The following is a 16,766-nucleotide window of genomic DNA, read 5'->3' as shown; positions in this document are numbered from 1 at the left end:
TTTTTTTTTTTTTTTTTTGAGAGAGAGAGAGAGTTTTTGTTTGTTTGTTTTGCTATAGGCACGTGTGCTAGCTGGAGATAGAGAGAGACAGAGAATCAGAAAACGAGCAATCATTCCCCAAGCCAAGTGGCCCCACCCTGCAATCCCTTCTCCATTCTCCTCTTGGGGTTTTGGGCATGAGCACACATGTACCCAGCATGAGTTTAAGCCACTTGTCCGGGACTAACTGCGGGACTAACTGCGATAGACCACGTGGGAGCTTAGCAATATAACTATTACGCCATCTGCTGGTCCCTAGCAGTTTGCGGGACTAACTGCGATAGACCACGTGGGAGCTTAGCAATATAACTATTACGCCATCTGCTGGTCCCAATGAGCAGTTTCCTTTAATTATTTATTTATTTTTTTTTTGGTTACAGAGCACTTGAGAGAGAGAGAGAGAGCGAGAGAGAGAGAATGAGTGGAAAAGTGGGAAATCACCCTCCAGAGAAAATGAACATGCCACATTCCCTTCTCTATTCTCCTCTTTGGATTTTAGGAATGCATTCAAATACCCGGTGTGACTTTTCAAGCCACTAGTCCAAGACTCCAACTACACCGTCAGCCATGTGGGGTCCAGCGTGTTAACCTCCACACTATCTGTTGGCCTGAGCAGTTCACTTTTCTTTCTTTCTTTTTTCTTTTTTTTTTTTTTTAATGTTTTTGCTATAAAGCATGTGCACTCGCCAGAAAGAGACAGTGAAATGGAAGGTGAAAAGTCACCCCCAGGGAGGATGGCCCCACCACATCCCTTCTCTACCATTCTCCTCCTGGGATTTTGGGCACTCAAACACATGCGCTCCTGGTATGATTGCAAAGCGACCAGATATGAAACTCGAACCACAGTCGACCAGCACCCTAACCACTACACCACCTGCTGGCACCCTGAGCAGTTTACTTTTAAGGAACAATGTCATTAAACTAAAATTACCTAGAGTATCATAAAATAGAGAGTTAAAGACAAAACTTTTCACAAGGAAAAGTGACTAAAAAATGTAGTTTGTTACAGAGCATGTCAGGATAGGCAATGAGATGATTAATGCAATATTCCCCTTTGAGAATTCAAATGCTGACATTTAAAAATATCTTGTCTGTAATGTAAGTATTAAACTACCTATCAGGAACTAAAATATCTATATATGTTTTCACACAAAATCGTCTGTGTTGTACATGAAATCAAATGGAATTTTGATGCTTTTTTTCATCACTATGTATTCATACATGGGTATGTTCATGTTACACTACAGAAATAAATATCATGGCCACTAGGCAGCCTGGAGGCATACAGTAAACAACTCTACGGGAGGCTGGACTCACTAGAGAAGGTCCCAGGTTTGCACTCTGGCGCCTCCCTGGCCATGACAGGCTCATACCAGGTTAGAACACAAGAAGATTCTATTGGGAATGCTCTTCTTTCTCCCGATCTCTGTCTCTCTCTCTCATGAAGAAATGAGCAAATAAACTTTTAAAAGCCTATCAAAACTATTTGTGCTACCTGCTTTCCTGGTGGGTCAACTTTCTGAATTACTACCAATTCATCCCCAAATTATTGCCAACCTTATAGGAAACTCTTTGCCCTATGTAAGTGCTCACTGATTGTCAATATTTAAATGGCAAGTGATTTTTTTTATCCTAGATATATCAGCAGAAAAAAGAAATATAAAATAACAAAGAAAATTTTTGGTAAATCCAAAGATCTTAAATTGAAGATTTTCCATTCTAAAATGTACTAAGTATCAAGAACCACAAAACAGTTTTTATTTACTACAGAATCTACAAAAGGTGTATGATGAACACCGTAGGGCTAAGTTCTTTTCATTTATCATGAAGCACAGTAAATTTTGAAATAAATAAAATGTATATCAGTCTTTCATCACAGAGTCTACATTGCATTTTATGTGTTCACATTTTAAAACCTAGTACTGGGCTGGCATGTAATGTCATGTTAGGGCACTAGACTCCCACATGGCTGACTGTAGTTCGAGTCCCAGACCTGGTGGCTTGCTCTCTTGCTTTCCCTCTCTCTCTCTCTCTCTGGTAAATTAAAAAAAAAAAATGACAGTAAATAAAATTAAAGGAATAATTCAAAAAAAAAAACTACTATTTGTTGGGTCTGTAGGTAGAGTGAATCTCACATGGCTGATTGTGCAGTTCAAGTTTTGGACCCGATGGCTTAAAAGTCACACCAGGCACATGCGTGTGCATGCCCAAAATCTTGAGAAGGAGACTGCTGAAGAAGACAGTGTCACCATCCCCTCCGGGGGGTGATTTTGTACTTTCCCTTTCTCTGGTGAGCACACGTACTATATAGCAATAAAAAAAGAAAGAAAGAAAAATAAAATCTCTAATATTGGCTATGTTTATTTTAAATGAAAATATATGTCTTCAGAAGTGATTTAACTATCTTTCCTCAAAAGTGTATACTTTTCACTGAACATGTAAATGATATATTACACTATAGAGAAAATCAGACTGGAAAAATATTCATAAAAAATATATTCACAAAGCAGCATATTTATCACAGCACTAAAGAGAAGATGATACTATTGAGAAGACTTTTTAAAAAAAATTATTCGGAATTTCCTTAGAAAATAATTTGTGTAGTATTATTAAAAATGTTTAAAAAGTATTACTTTACTTACATAGTATCTCTAATAAGAAGTGCACTTCCCAATTTGAAACAGGTTTTATCACCTTCACAAAATGCACGTCGCAGAGAAAAGCTCTCTCCTAGATCAAAACCTGGGAAATATGACACATGATTTAATCAAGCAGTTTTATTAAATTCGGCAAACTCACACAAACATTGATTTTTATATAAGATATTTTTGTTGTTTTTATCTATAGACTGGTTTATTTAAAATTAAATCCTGCTGTTTGGAATTGATAAAATTTCTTGATTTTTATTTTTCTTTCAGGGTATAGGAGAATGAAATTCATCCTGCATATAAAATATATAGCTAACTTTCTGGAGAAAAAGTCACAAATATTACTAAATATTCAAATAGAAATTTTTTTGACCTATGAATTATCCTAAACAAATAATTAAATTAGCTCATTGTAGCAGTTTAGAGGTCTAAAGGCAGAATATTAGATAGATGAAAAACAGTAGGTTTGGTTAAAACCAAAGCAATCTCTTAAAAAAATATATGCTTTAAAAGAATGTATATTGATGAGGGTAAATCTTGGATTTCCATACAATATATTTACTATAATTATATATATATATATATATATATATATACACATACATATATGAGTGTGTGAGGGAGAGAAAGAGAAGAAAAAGAGGTGGAAGGAAGGAGAAAGAAAGCAATGTTACATCAAAATGTTAAGCATGATTATATCTGGTTGGTGACATCTTCTCATAAATTTTCTTATTTCAAAATTTATTCAAGGTATACAATTTTTATAATTTTAAATGACTTTATTTATCCGAGAAGTTGAAGTATTACTTAATCTTAAACAATATAGAACTCTATTCCCAACAGTTTTTCTATATCATCTATTTTTTTTTTGAGAGTTTTTTGCTATTGGGTGTATGAGTTCACCAGAAAGACAGAGAGACAGAGAGACAGAAAGTGTGAAATCACCCCATAGGGAGGATGGTCATGCCTCAATCCCTTCTCCTCCAGGGATCTTGGGCACACACGCACACATGCCCGGCATGAGTTTAAGCCACTGGATCCAGGACTCAAACTGTGGTCAGCTACATGAGAGTCCAGCATCACAGCCATTATGCCAACTGCTGGTCCCTATGCCATCTAGTTTTAATTTCATATTTATGCTATGATCTTACATTGTGATGTCAAAGAATCATCTGTAATGGTAATTTTATAGAAAATTCCACTTTGCCAAGGATTATAATGCTTACCTGAAACTTCAAGTTTATTTCTGTTGTCTTGTGTAAGCTGATGTCCTTCTGCTCTCAGTATAGGACATGTTTTTTCTATTAATAAAAAAAGATCATAGATGACTTGTACCACATTGTATATCAGATTTTTTCAAATAAACTTGAGTCATACAATACAATCAGGAATTTAAGATTAAAATGGAAATAAATTAGAATGTTTTATTACATTTCTGTAAAATGAGAATAAGATTTTCCCCACTCATAGTGCATTTGTAAGGGTTTTATGGGTATTCAAGTCAAGTGTTTAGAACACTGTCTGGTACACAGTGAGTTCTTGTTAGTTTTAGCTTTTATTATTATTATCAATATTATTCTAACATTCTCATTATTGCTATATACTCAACATTAGGTAATTAGCTGGATTTAGCAGCATCATTAAACTTTCATATTCAAAGTATACGCTATTATGAAAACAAAAGAACTCTTACTATATTGTAAAACAAGTTTGAAGATTATTTCAGGCTTTGAGAAGATAAAAAGACATAGATGGAAGTTACTAAAATAAGATTTAAAAAATGACAGAGAGACCTTTGTCCTAAAAATGTGGACTATAATGAAAAACCATGAGATAATAGTTATTGAGAAAGTATTAATTATATTCTAAGACACTTAGTGATAATCAAAGAAATGAAAGATAAAGTTAGTCTCCAATGAATTAGTCTACAATGAATTTACATGCTCAGTATAACCACAATACAGACACAGTACACACTAAATTTTTAATATCTAGGTTATGGTTCAATCTAATCCAAACTAGATGCTACAAATTTAATAGTTAGTTTAGAAATGGCAGCCAAATTTCAAATTACTTAATGTAACTGTACCTTGGACAGTTAAGATCTATATTTTAGGATCTTAAACTAAATTGATTAAATATTTTGGCCTCATGCAATCACAATTTTAATTCTCCAGGTCTACAATCCCTGCTTCAGTTTAGTGACTTAAAATCTTTAAATACAGAGAGTAGATAAACTGTTTAAAACACAATCAATGTCCTGATCTGTGGGAAGTAGAAGCTGCCGATTCTCCAGTCCAGCTGCTGAGCTCTTCAGCCCCTCATTTAATAAATATCAATATATCACAGACCTTGAGCCTGGCTACAGGGCATCATCTCAACATATTTAACCAGAATAATAAACCACTTTCTAAATATTGTTACCACTTAATCAAACTTAGAAGTAAAAAGTTAATAAATAAAAATATACATTTGGAATATACTATTTGTAAATTGAGTGAAATTACTAGTTTTAGAGGTTGCTTGGCTACTTTGGATATTACTGTCTTAAATATCTTAACCTGAATATGGGTATAAAAATAATCAAATTATTGAATACTTTGTAAACATTATCAGTTGTTGATGTGAATTCATAGTCATTTTTATGAAAACCACATATCTCATCTAATATCTCTGCACCAAAGACTACAGAACATTCCTGAGAGAACTAAACATCTAAATAACTGAAGGAATAAACCAAGTACTTAGATAGGAAAACTCAATATTGCTAAGATGTCAGTTCTCAGTATTATCTCTAAGTTCAGCACAGTGCCAAGTAAAATCCCCAAAGGGTGGGGTGTGTGTGTGTGTGTGTGTGTGTGTGTGTAAACACTGACAAACTTATTTTCAAATTTATATGGAATTATACACACACACACACAAATCCCTAACATACATAGCCAAAATAAAAATTAAAGAATAGCTAGAGAAAAACAATCAAGTAGGAATTTTTGGAATGTCGTTTTGGTGCATATATATGTGTATATATATATGTGTATATACACATATATATATATATGTGTATATATATCAAGTAGGAATTTTTGGAATGTCGTTTTGGTGCATATATATGTGTATATATATATGTGTATATACACACATATATATATATATATGTATATATATATATATATATGTATATATATATACACAGAGCCATGAACATATGATTTTTTCACTTTCACAAAGGGGCTACTGCAATTCTGTGGAGAAAGGATGGTCTTTTCAATAAACTGTGCTCAGTCAATTGAAAATCCACATAGAAAAACACTGAACCTTGCTTGGCCCTTACTTTGCAAAATGCACAGAAAATAATTAATTAACTAAATAGAAATTAATTAATCAAACACATAAGTGTGAAGGGGAAAACAATAAAGCATCTACAAAGAAAACCATAAACTCTTCATCAATCTAAGGTAGCAATCATTTCCTGAAAGGAGCACAGAAAGAATGAATCATAAAAGAAAAGATGGATAAATTGGACTTCATTAAAATAAAAGTCTTTATTAATCAAAAGACAAGGTTAAACAGATGAAAAGTAAAGCCATAGATAGACTGGGAGGTGTTTGCAGTGATTATATTCAATAAAGTGTCATATCCAGAACACACAATAAACTTCCACAAAGCAGTAAGTTAAATATCTTATGTTGAAAATGTGCAAAAAGACTTAAACACCTCACAAAAATATCATATCCAAACAGCCAATACATATATAATACTAAGTGAGAAAAAAACTATTCCCTAAAGAGTACATACAGCATAATTCCACATAGGAAGTTCAAGTGATTGTACAGCTAATCTGTGGGGTGTTAACTGGGAATAGGTACAGAGAAAACTTCTGGGGTTCTGGAAATGTCCTGTATTTTTATCTGAGTGACAGTTTTACAGGTATCTAAAAACATAGGTAAAAGTGCGTGACTTTGGTGTGTTCAGAAACACGTCAACAAAAGTAGGAAAATAGTATTTCTGTGAGAAAGTATTTTAAGCTAAAAGTAATTCTTATAAAACTTAAAAAATACACAATTCTGATCAAATTTTTACAAATGACTAGGAATGATTATATGACTGCAATAAATAAGATTAACTTTAAGTACTTCACAATGCGTGCAGTAAAATGCCCATACATGACTGGCAAAACAAATCTCACGACAGTTGAAAAGGGACTTGGCACACTCTGACGACAGTGGTAATGAGGAGGAGGTATGCTGGCCTGCTGCCAAGTTGGAAACAGTATATATCTTACTTAAATTCTTCTGAGGACTTAGTGAATATCTGATGATGTCAAAGTAATAAACCTGTCACTTTGAAATGAATGGAATTTAACATTTCCAGCAAGGTTTATGAAAGCATTTCTCTACTAAAAGTCTTTATGAAAATCAAAAGCCATTTTATATCCTTAGCAATGCTTTATTGTGAAAAGATGAACAAAACCAAGTAAAAGTAATTATATTTATTTGTAGGTAAGATGGAAGGCACAGCAGTCTAAATGTGTGAGGCTTATGTATCTACCACATAAAATGAGTAAGGCAGTGAAAGTAGCTAACACAAGCTAGGTATGTTCATTTCTCTGGGTATTGCAATATATACTTTAATAAAAAAGTAAAGTACATCTTTTAGTAAATGTATGTGTACTTTGAAGATCTACAGATCAATATGGAAATAATTCTGTCAGGTAGACAAAGGTGAAGCACTTTGTAGCAGTGTCACTTCAAAGGCTCTTTGAATATACTTATTTTTTCCATGAGAGAGAGAGAGAGAGATAATGCTCCCCAATAGAGTCGTTACACCCTGATCCACCCCCCCAGTTCGGCCAGTCTGGATCACAGGTCTGTACCTGTTGTATGCAAGGAGACCTCAAGACTTGAACTTGAGACCTTCCTATTTAGTCTCAGCATCGCAGAGCATTGCATTATCACTGCACCACCACAGCTGGCTTAGATCAAGTCTTTTGATGCTTATTTTTCTTACCTTTGTTCTAGTATTTTCTATAATCACTCTTATAAAAGTGTTCAGTTTTATATATTATTCACTGAAAGCATATTGAATTTTCTTTCTCCTCCCAAATATCTGAGAAACCCAGACCAATTAAATCCATTATTTAATTTTTCATTTTTACAACTGTTTTCATATCTAGAAGATTTGTGAATGTTGTGATGCTCATACTGAAAAATGGCCTAGATACTCTATGTGACCTCAGAGGCCGCCAGTCTTAAGAGCCGGGAGGGGCTGGCAGGTGGTCTGGTGGATAAGGGTGCAGGATTCTCACATGGCAAATTGCAATTTGAGTCCTGTACCTGGCGGCTTGCTTTCCTGTTTTCCCTTTCTCTCTCTCTCTCTGTCTCGCTCTGGTCAAATTAAATAATGAAAATAATAACAAATGGGATTAAGTAAAAATAAATAATTCTAAAAAAAAAGAAGACCCAGGAGGTGAAGTCATTTCACTGGGTGGCCTATATTTTAACTGGCAACACAAGCTGCATGTTGTGAGGCCAGAATATGACCATAGCTTGGACTAAAATAATTCTGAAGATGGACAAAAGGGGAAGGAATTTAGATACAAGAATCAACAGGATGGGGAACCAGCAGTTAGCGTAATGGCTATGTTGGTGGACTCCCATGTAGTCGACCACGGTTCGCGTTCCAGACCCAGTGGCTTAAAACTCACGCCGGGCACGTGTGCGTGCGTGCTCAAGATCCCGAGAGGAGAATGGAGGAGAAGGGATTGCGGCGTGACCATCCCCCCTGGGGGGTGATTTCTCACTTTCTGTCTCTCTGTCTCTCTCTGTCTGTCTGGCGAGCACACGCGCCCTATAGCAAAAACCTCTCCAAAATAAAAAGAATCAACAGGATGAGGTAATGGATCAACTGCAGGGAGAAGAGAGAGCTGGCTTGCTTAGCTAGGTAAAGGTTTAGTTTACTGAAATAAATGCTGCTAGCAAAATATTAGGAGATTCAGCAAGGAGTAAATTAACTAATTGTGGGAAAAGAAAGCATTATGAATACCAAGTATGAGAGGTCATTATTAGATGTTAGTGGCGAAGTTTGAAAAGGCAGTTAGAAATACAGATATAGAACTTGAAAAGAGGTCCGGGAGGTCCGGGATGTGAAGTAAATTTAAGAATGACTGACATAGAGATCATATCTAATTCCTAAATCATGAATTTGAATGAAATCACGTAAGACGTAAGACTGGAAAAGAAGAGGATCAGGCAGTGGTACAGCAGTCATGCACCTGGACCCATATGAGAAGCCCATGTTCATGTCCTAGTGCCGCCCTGACATGTGTGCACACGTGATCCAGGTTGGCTGAGGCTGAGAGTGAATCATATGTGAAGATCCTGTTAAAGTCTCTCTCTTTCTCTCTCTCTCTCTTTCAGAGGAAATAAGTAAATAAACTTAAAGAAAAAAACAAAGTGAAGAAGGACAAGGACTATCCCTGAGAAATTACAACACTTCTCTTCCCGTGTCCATTTTTCCAGCTTTGGTTTTCCTATTTCTTCTTATCCTCAGGAGTACACATAATATATGTGGAATTATTATCATTACCTATAAAGATAGTTAAAATCTGCACAGGTCAAGAAGAGTTTTATTTATCAATGTTCTCTAATATGCATTAAGGAAAATTGTTTTCTTTACCTATAGTAACGAAATTCAAGACAGAGCACTTCTCTCAAGATTAGAGTTGCGGGAGGTGAAGAGCAATGACTTACCACAGATAAAAAAACGTGTTTGTTATCCTTTCATAAATGGATCAAAACAATATCTTTCAGACACTTTGCATTTTATAAAGGCCTCTTATTGGGACCAGCAGATGGCGTAATGATCACGTGACAGGACTTCCACATAGTCGACTGTGGTTCAAGTCCTGGACCTGGAGGCTTGAAACTCAAGCTGGCCAATGTATGCACGTGCATGCCCAAATATCCAGAGAGGAGAATGAAGAAGGGATTGCGACATGGCCTTCTTCTCTGGTGGGTGATTTCTCACTTTCTCTCTCTCTCTGTCTGTCTCTCCAGCAAGCGCATGTGCCCTATAGCAAAAATCTTTCTAGAAAAAAAAAAAAGAAAAGCCTCTTTATTTCATTGTTACTGGCAGCCTTTAGCTCCCACATCCTCCACACATCATTCTTTGCCAGAACCTCCGATAAGGGGATATTGAGTATCCCAGGCTGGAAGAAAAACATGTGTTAACAAAATCAGGTAAAGTACTCTGGACCAGAATATAACAAAAATAATAAGAAAAAGTGACCAAACAAGAAAAACAAAAGAACAACAACAACAAAAACGGGAACCCACCTATTTCAACAGAGAGGCTGCAAAAGGTTGTAGAACCTGCATTGCTTATGTTAGTTTAAAATTATCCCTCAAAGGAAAATACCTGGCTAGGAGCAATATCCTTTAATCATTGTGAAGCTTTGCTCCACTTTCAATATTTAGAAATTACAAAGTATATTTATCGATACCAGGATGTTTGCATGATACGATATTGAACACAGAAATTTTAAAAACATATTCTCTACATGACAGCATACTTTTTTTTTTGAGAGTTTTTTCTGCCAGACAGACAGAGAGAGACATAGAGACAGAAAGCGAGAAATCACCCCCCAGGGAGAATGGTCACGCAGCAATCCCTTCTCCTCCATTCTCCTCTGGGATCTTGGGCATGCACGCACCAGCGCCCGGCGTGAGTTTTAAGCCACCGGATCCGGGACGCAAACTGTGTTCGACTACGTGGGAGTCCAGCGACATAGCCATTACGCTAACTGCTGGTTCCCCCAATAGCATACTTTTTACTGAGTCTAAGAGTGTGTATCAATTAGAAAAAAATTTTCAGAATAATAGTTTCCCCTTGTAAATAATAGCAAACTAGCTTACAAGGTGTAATGTGTGTAGTTCTGGGTCAAACATTATAATCAGTTCAATCTAGACACTTTACCTGAAGGTTTGCCATAAATAAAAAATATTTAAATGGCATTCTGTCATTGCTGTTTATTTAGACTTTTATTTACTGTTTTTTTAAATTATTCTTGATAATTTAGTACTTTCTCATTAGAATAGACTAAGGAAAGTAGAAAGCTTTGATATGTAGGTTTTCATCATAGTAGAAACTGTTTTAAGTTACAGATCAAAGCAACTTTTGAGATTAACTAGCATTGGTTATATTTCAATACAATTCTAATCACCATCTTCTGACAACTGAGTTGAAACTGTCACATTCAAACTGAAGTTCATCTGTAGTAACATATACAAATACTCTTTATTCCATAACTTAATATAATAGTAAAACTAATTAAATGACATGAAATGACTGCATTATTAATAATTATAAAATTTTTAAATTCAAGTTGTGATTGAATCTCTCCATATTACTCTTCAATTCTGTCCCAACTGGGACAATAATTCTAAGTGATCATTAAACATACTACAGAGTTAAAGCAAAGCAATTAAACTAGAGAAGATTCTCTGATTGTGTAGAGCACCAAAAAATCTCAACTTGTCCTTCATATATTTAGGTTTAATAGTAGACTGTTGACAACTTCACAGACTCCAGAGCTGAAACTCTAGCCTCTCCCTCAGATTTGTTATATTTTATTTTTAGATGCAATCACTTCCCTCCGGTAAACAGTTAGTGACCACACACACAGGTTTGCACATGAGGGAACTAAAAAGGGAACCTTGCGTTGAGAATCAGATACACAAGACATAAGAAGAACCCCTGCCAGGCCATGCCCTGAGAGTCAGTCATATTCTTCAATAATCCTTTTGACGGTGCTCTGCTGACATTTTCAATTACTGCAAATGATACTCGAAGTTAAGCAATTTCCACGGCACGTTCAGCACGTGCTGCTTTGTGAGCACCTTCTACCAAATGGCATGAAAAACATCAACTCAATTTTTTGAGTGCTTTGCATTCTGTGAGTCTTTGTTTAATTCAGATATGTCTTGAATTTGCACTCTAAGGAAAATCTCTCAGAGCTCAATTTGGTAAAGTAACTTGGACCAAAATGTGTCCATTTTGGTAGTCTTATAAACAAATACAATCTGATTAAAGAATTGAGATATTAAGCTACAGAAACAAAACATCACGGGCATTTCTTTATTTAACTCTATTTGTTATTTTTACAGCAGTTTGAGTCCTAGACCTGGCAGCTTGCTTTCTCACTTTCTCTCTCTCTCTCTCTCTTTCTCTAGTCAAGCTAAAATAAATAAATTAAATTAAATAATCATGTTTTTAAAAATTGGAAAAACACACACACACACACACACACACACACACACATCAGGCGTATCCCCAAATGGGGACCACTCCCCTATGTGAGAGGATTAAGTTCTGGAGCTCTGCTGTGCAACACTGTGCTTATACCTCACACACCTAAAAGTAACTAAGAGAGCAGATCTCATGTTAAGTGTTCTTAACACATACCTCACACACCTAAAAGTAACTAAGAGAGCGGATCTCATATTAAGTGTTCTTAACACAACAACAACAAAAGTTACTAGGGCAAAAAATAAAGTAACAAAAAATTAAATAAAAGAAGATAAAATTTTAAAAAGTAAAATAAGGGCCAGAAGATGGCATAGCAGACACATCACTGGACTCCCACATGGTCAATCATAGTTTGAGTCCCAGACCCAGTGGCTTGAAAATCACACAGGGTACATGCAAGATCCTGGGAGGGGAATGAAAGAGAAAGGATTGGGGTATGGCCGTCTCCTCTCAGGGGGAGCGAGTTCTCACTTTCTCTCTCACTGTCCATTGTCTCTATCTGTCTGTCTTTCTCTGCGGAGTACATGCTCCCTGAGACAAAAATCTCTTAAAAAAAAAGAAGAAGAAGAAGGTAAAATAAGTCTGATGGTGGCATAAAATGCAAGATAGCCAACTGAGGAGGAAAAAAATACAGAAAAATGAAACCTCACTTAATTATCCCGAAGTGTTTCTCCAAGTTTTCCCTTAGATATTATCCTGCATTAAGTTCATCTGGGGAGTTTGTTAAAGATATAAATTACTAAAGCCCACTGCAGCCTGACCTGCAAAATGGAAATAGGGCAGAGACTCAGAAATCTTTCTCGAAATGGGAGTGGAACCACACTATAGATCTTTCCAATCATTCTGATCATCAGTAATATTTATTATGCACTAGCATATGCCTAAAAACTTTACCTTATCAACCAAAAGTTCATTCTCCTTTCTAACTTAAAAAGTCTTCTGATTAAATTGCAAAGCATATTACCTTTCTTTCTTCCTTCTTTTCTTCCTTCCTTCCTTTCTTTCTTTTTAAAGATTTATTTATTTATTTAATTCCATTTGTTATTATTATTGTTTCTTATTTGACCAGAGACAGAGAATGCAAGCCGCCAGGTCCGGGACTCAAACCGTGGCCAGTCATGTGGCAATCCAGTGCCCTTAACCACCACACCACCTGCTGGACCCCCTATGTTTCTTACAATGAAGACACATAAAGAAATTAATAAAAGCAGCAATAGACCAGCCACAGTGGTGCAGTGGTAACGCAATGAATGCTCTGTAAAGCTGAAGTCACATGGGAAAGTCCCAGGTTCATGTCCAAGGTCTCCCATGTACACGCCAGAAGTGTATGTGATATTGGCTGACTAAGACTGGGGTAGATCGTGGTGACCCTGTTGGGGGTTTCTGTGTGTCTCTCTCTCGCTCACCAGAGAAATAAATAGACAAGAAATGAGCAGCAACATTACCAGAACAAACTAAACTAATCTATAAAATAGTTTCTTTCCTTCTTTTTTCTCTTTTCTCTCTTCCTTTCTTTCTTTTTTTTTTTTTCTTTTCTCTTTTGTTCTATTGTTGGTATAAGTTACGGTTGATTTATTTCTCAATAAAATTTTTTTCCCCAATCTGTATGATGTCCTTTATACAGTAACAGAATTTCAAACTTTAATGTGGATTGTTGTAGGAAATGAACCTCCTGCCAAATTATTGAAAAATCATAAAGAGATAATATTCTGAATGTCTAAGATTTGGTATACCTTTTATGAGTGATTGTTTTAATTTTATGTTTGCCTCAAACTCGAAAGTCTCTACTAGAGGTAATTTGTACCTGTCCAGCAAAAATAATTATAGAAATATTCAAAAAAATAAGCACAAAACCTCTCCAAGTCTCACAATGCCTCATCTTATGTGATTATTTTCTGAATATTCTATATGTGATATTTTGCATAGAAAAATTGATGCTTTTCTTTCCTTAGCAAATGGTTTCTCTAATGTGTCTAATTCAACTTTGTAATATAAATTACATTTAGGCCAGTAACTTATACATACCCAATGTTTACAAAATGTCTTCCTGATTAATCTCATAATCAGTTTTCAAAATCAGAGGTGGAAGTAAATATTTCAAATAGCCTTTAAGTTCTTTGAAAGAATTTATGAGAAGACTGAAAAACGTAACAATTACAAATAAATAGTGTCTATTTGGTTTAAAAAGTGCTATATGAATGACAAACATTGTATATCTTGCTCAATATATACTGATTGTCTGCACTCTACAGGTGAAATGGAAAGATGTGAAGACATAATAGTAGAGAGGCCAAGGGACCAGCAGATGGCATAATGGTTATGTCACTGGACTTTCATGTAGCTGACCACAGTTTGAGTCATGAACCTTGTGGCTTAAAACTCATGCCACGTGCATTTGCTTGTGTGCTTAAAATCCTGAGAGGAGAATGGAGGAGAAGGGATTGCAGCATGGCCATCTTCCCTGGGGGATAGTTTCTCACTTTCTGTCTCTCTCTGTCTCTCTGGTGACTGCATACACCCCATAGCAAAAATCTCTCTTAAAAAAAAAAGAATAGTAGGGAGGGCAAGTGTCAATACCAGAAACTGCATGGGATATGTGGGATGGCAGAGCAAGAAGAGGGTAGTGAGGGAATGGGTGGGAGGGCCTCAGGGAAAAAGCATTTAGCAGACCCAAGAATATAAAGTTCTTTGTTGAAAATGATGGCTATGGGAAAATCTTTGATTTGATTATCACATACCACATGAATGCTTCGAAAAACCATATTGTACACTATAAACATATACAATTAAATGTAAATAATAAATTACAAAAAATCAAGAGTTCTAAAGATCTATTATCCTTTTTACCCCTCCTCTGAGATACTACAATACTGACATATAATTAAACTACATTTCTTTTTATACTGTTCTGTTTTTTACTTTTCTCTAATTAAGATTAGATATGTCATTTTTCATCTTAACTAGTGAATTTCCCTATGTATAGCTTGAGTAATCATTAAAAGAAAAAGAGACATATAATGTCAGACACACAGACATACATACATATATTTATATTTGTAAACATCAGTGACAGGAAAGAAAGGCTGGTTAGACTAAGATGATATGCATATAAGATACTGAAGTAACTTTAGAAATTCTCAATGAATGTCTTGCAAAGGAAAATAATAATAAAGTACCACTGATTCTGTATCAGTAGGTTTAATCTCTAGCCTCTTCCATTTTAACAAGATTTATTTTACTGATGGTTTAATATGTTAAAGACTCTAAATAATATTTGGTGATTGACCAAAGAAGCGGCCTGAATACCTGGCTTGTCCCTGACAGTCACAGAAGTGGAAGCAGGAAGCAGGAACATTGTTACCCAAAGCCAATGTTTCCAAGTGCCAAGGTGCCTCATTGTACCTTGAAACCATGTGAACAAGTGGTCACAAACCTGCAACAGAAAAACAACATTCCAGGTGAGTTTATTGTTTATTTTTAAAGAATGATTTTACTGAACTTTTATTTATTTATTAGTTTGTTTATTAAATCTGACCAGAGAGAAACAGAGTGAGACAGAGAGAGAGGAAAAGTGAGAAGGCAAGCCTCCAGGTCCAGGACTCAAACCACGATCAACCATGTGGTAGTCCAGCGCCCTTAACCACCAAGCCACCTGCTGACCCTGAAAAATGCTTTGATATTGCAAGAATAAGACTCTGTGCACATTAAACTTCCCTTTTTTCTCTCCTCCAGTGCCTGGCACTGAATCGATGGATAAACAAAACGTATTGTACATATGCAATAAAATATTAACCAGCCTTAAAAAGGAAGGCAATTATGACACATCCTATAGTATGGATGAACCTTTAGGAAAGACATAATGCATATGAACTCAATCAATCTGATGAGTGTTGGTAGTTCATATAAGTAGAATCACTCAGCATTTCTTTTTGTGATTTTATTTCACTTTGCATTATATCTTTCCTCTTTTTAGTTTCTGTGGTTTTGTTGATAATTTTCCATCCTAACAGGTGTAAGATGGTATCTTACTGTGGTTTTGATCTGCATTTCCCTAATGATTGGTCATATTGGGTATCTTTTCATGTGCTTATTGGCCATCTGTAAACCTACTTTGGAGAAATGTATTAAAATACTTTGCTGATTTTTTTTAATCCAGTCATTTACTTTTTGCTGTTGAATTGTACGAGTTCTTTATATATACCAGATATTAGCTCTTTATCACATTTATGATTTCCAAACTTTATTTCCTATTTTGTGGATGGTCTTTACATTCTGTTGTGTTCTTTGATGCACAAAAGTTTCCATTTTTATGTAGTTCATTTTATCCATTTTTTTAGTGTTTTATGTTTTTGGTGTCATAAACTAGGATTCATATTTCTAAAATATAACTTTATTATTCAGAATTGTTTTTACCTTCTGAATATTAATTTTACATGTTTTGGCTTAATTGACATTACATTTTCTATACACTTACTATGTTGTTATTGGATTGAATAATCATTATTACCAGATTGGTTACTGCACTTGTAAAAGTAATCTTTCCTTCAATTGAAAGAGAAAATTGGGGGCCGGTAAGTGGCATGGTGGCTAATGCACTGGGCTCCCACACTGTTGATCATGGTTTGACTCCTGGACCTGGGTGGCTTACTTTCTCACTCATCCCCCCCTGCCGGTCAAATTAAAACATAATAATAATGAGGATGAATACAATGAAATAAAATAACTCTTTAAAAAAGAAAGAGAAATATGGATATATGCAATGCCTACCTCTGC

At 35.4% G+C, this 16,766-nt stretch overlaps 1 protein-coding gene across 1 annotated transcript in view; it reads right to left on the bottom strand.

The window, feature by feature from the left end:
• The window catches only part of LOC102487753 (collagen alpha-1(XIX) chain), a 196,433-nt gene extending 181,011 nt beyond the window's left edge, over positions 1 to 15,422 (bottom strand). The window contains exons 1-3 of the mRNA XM_006159630.2: positions 15,300 to 15,422; positions 3,914 to 3,988; positions 2,682 to 2,781 (exon numbers count right to left, since the gene is read on the bottom strand). Coding sequence (XP_006159692.1) covers positions 2,682 to 2,781; positions 3,914 to 3,988; positions 15,300 to 15,390 — 266 coding nt within the window. The 5' untranslated portion in view covers positions 15,391 to 15,422. The remainder of the gene's footprint in view (positions 1 to 2,681; positions 2,782 to 3,913; positions 3,989 to 15,299) is intronic.
• Between the last annotated feature and the right edge of the window lie 1,344 nt (positions 15,423 to 16,766).

This window comes from Tupaia chinensis, unplaced genomic scaffold, assembly GCF_000334495.1.
Source record: "Tupaia chinensis unplaced genomic scaffold, TupChi_1.0 Scaffold000639_1, whole genome shotgun sequence".
NCBI lineage: Eukaryota > Metazoa > Chordata > Mammalia > Scandentia > Tupaiidae > Tupaia > Tupaia belangeri.
The sequence above is the reverse complement of the archived record's forward strand: the minus strand, read 5'-3'. Positions and strand labels throughout refer to the sequence as shown.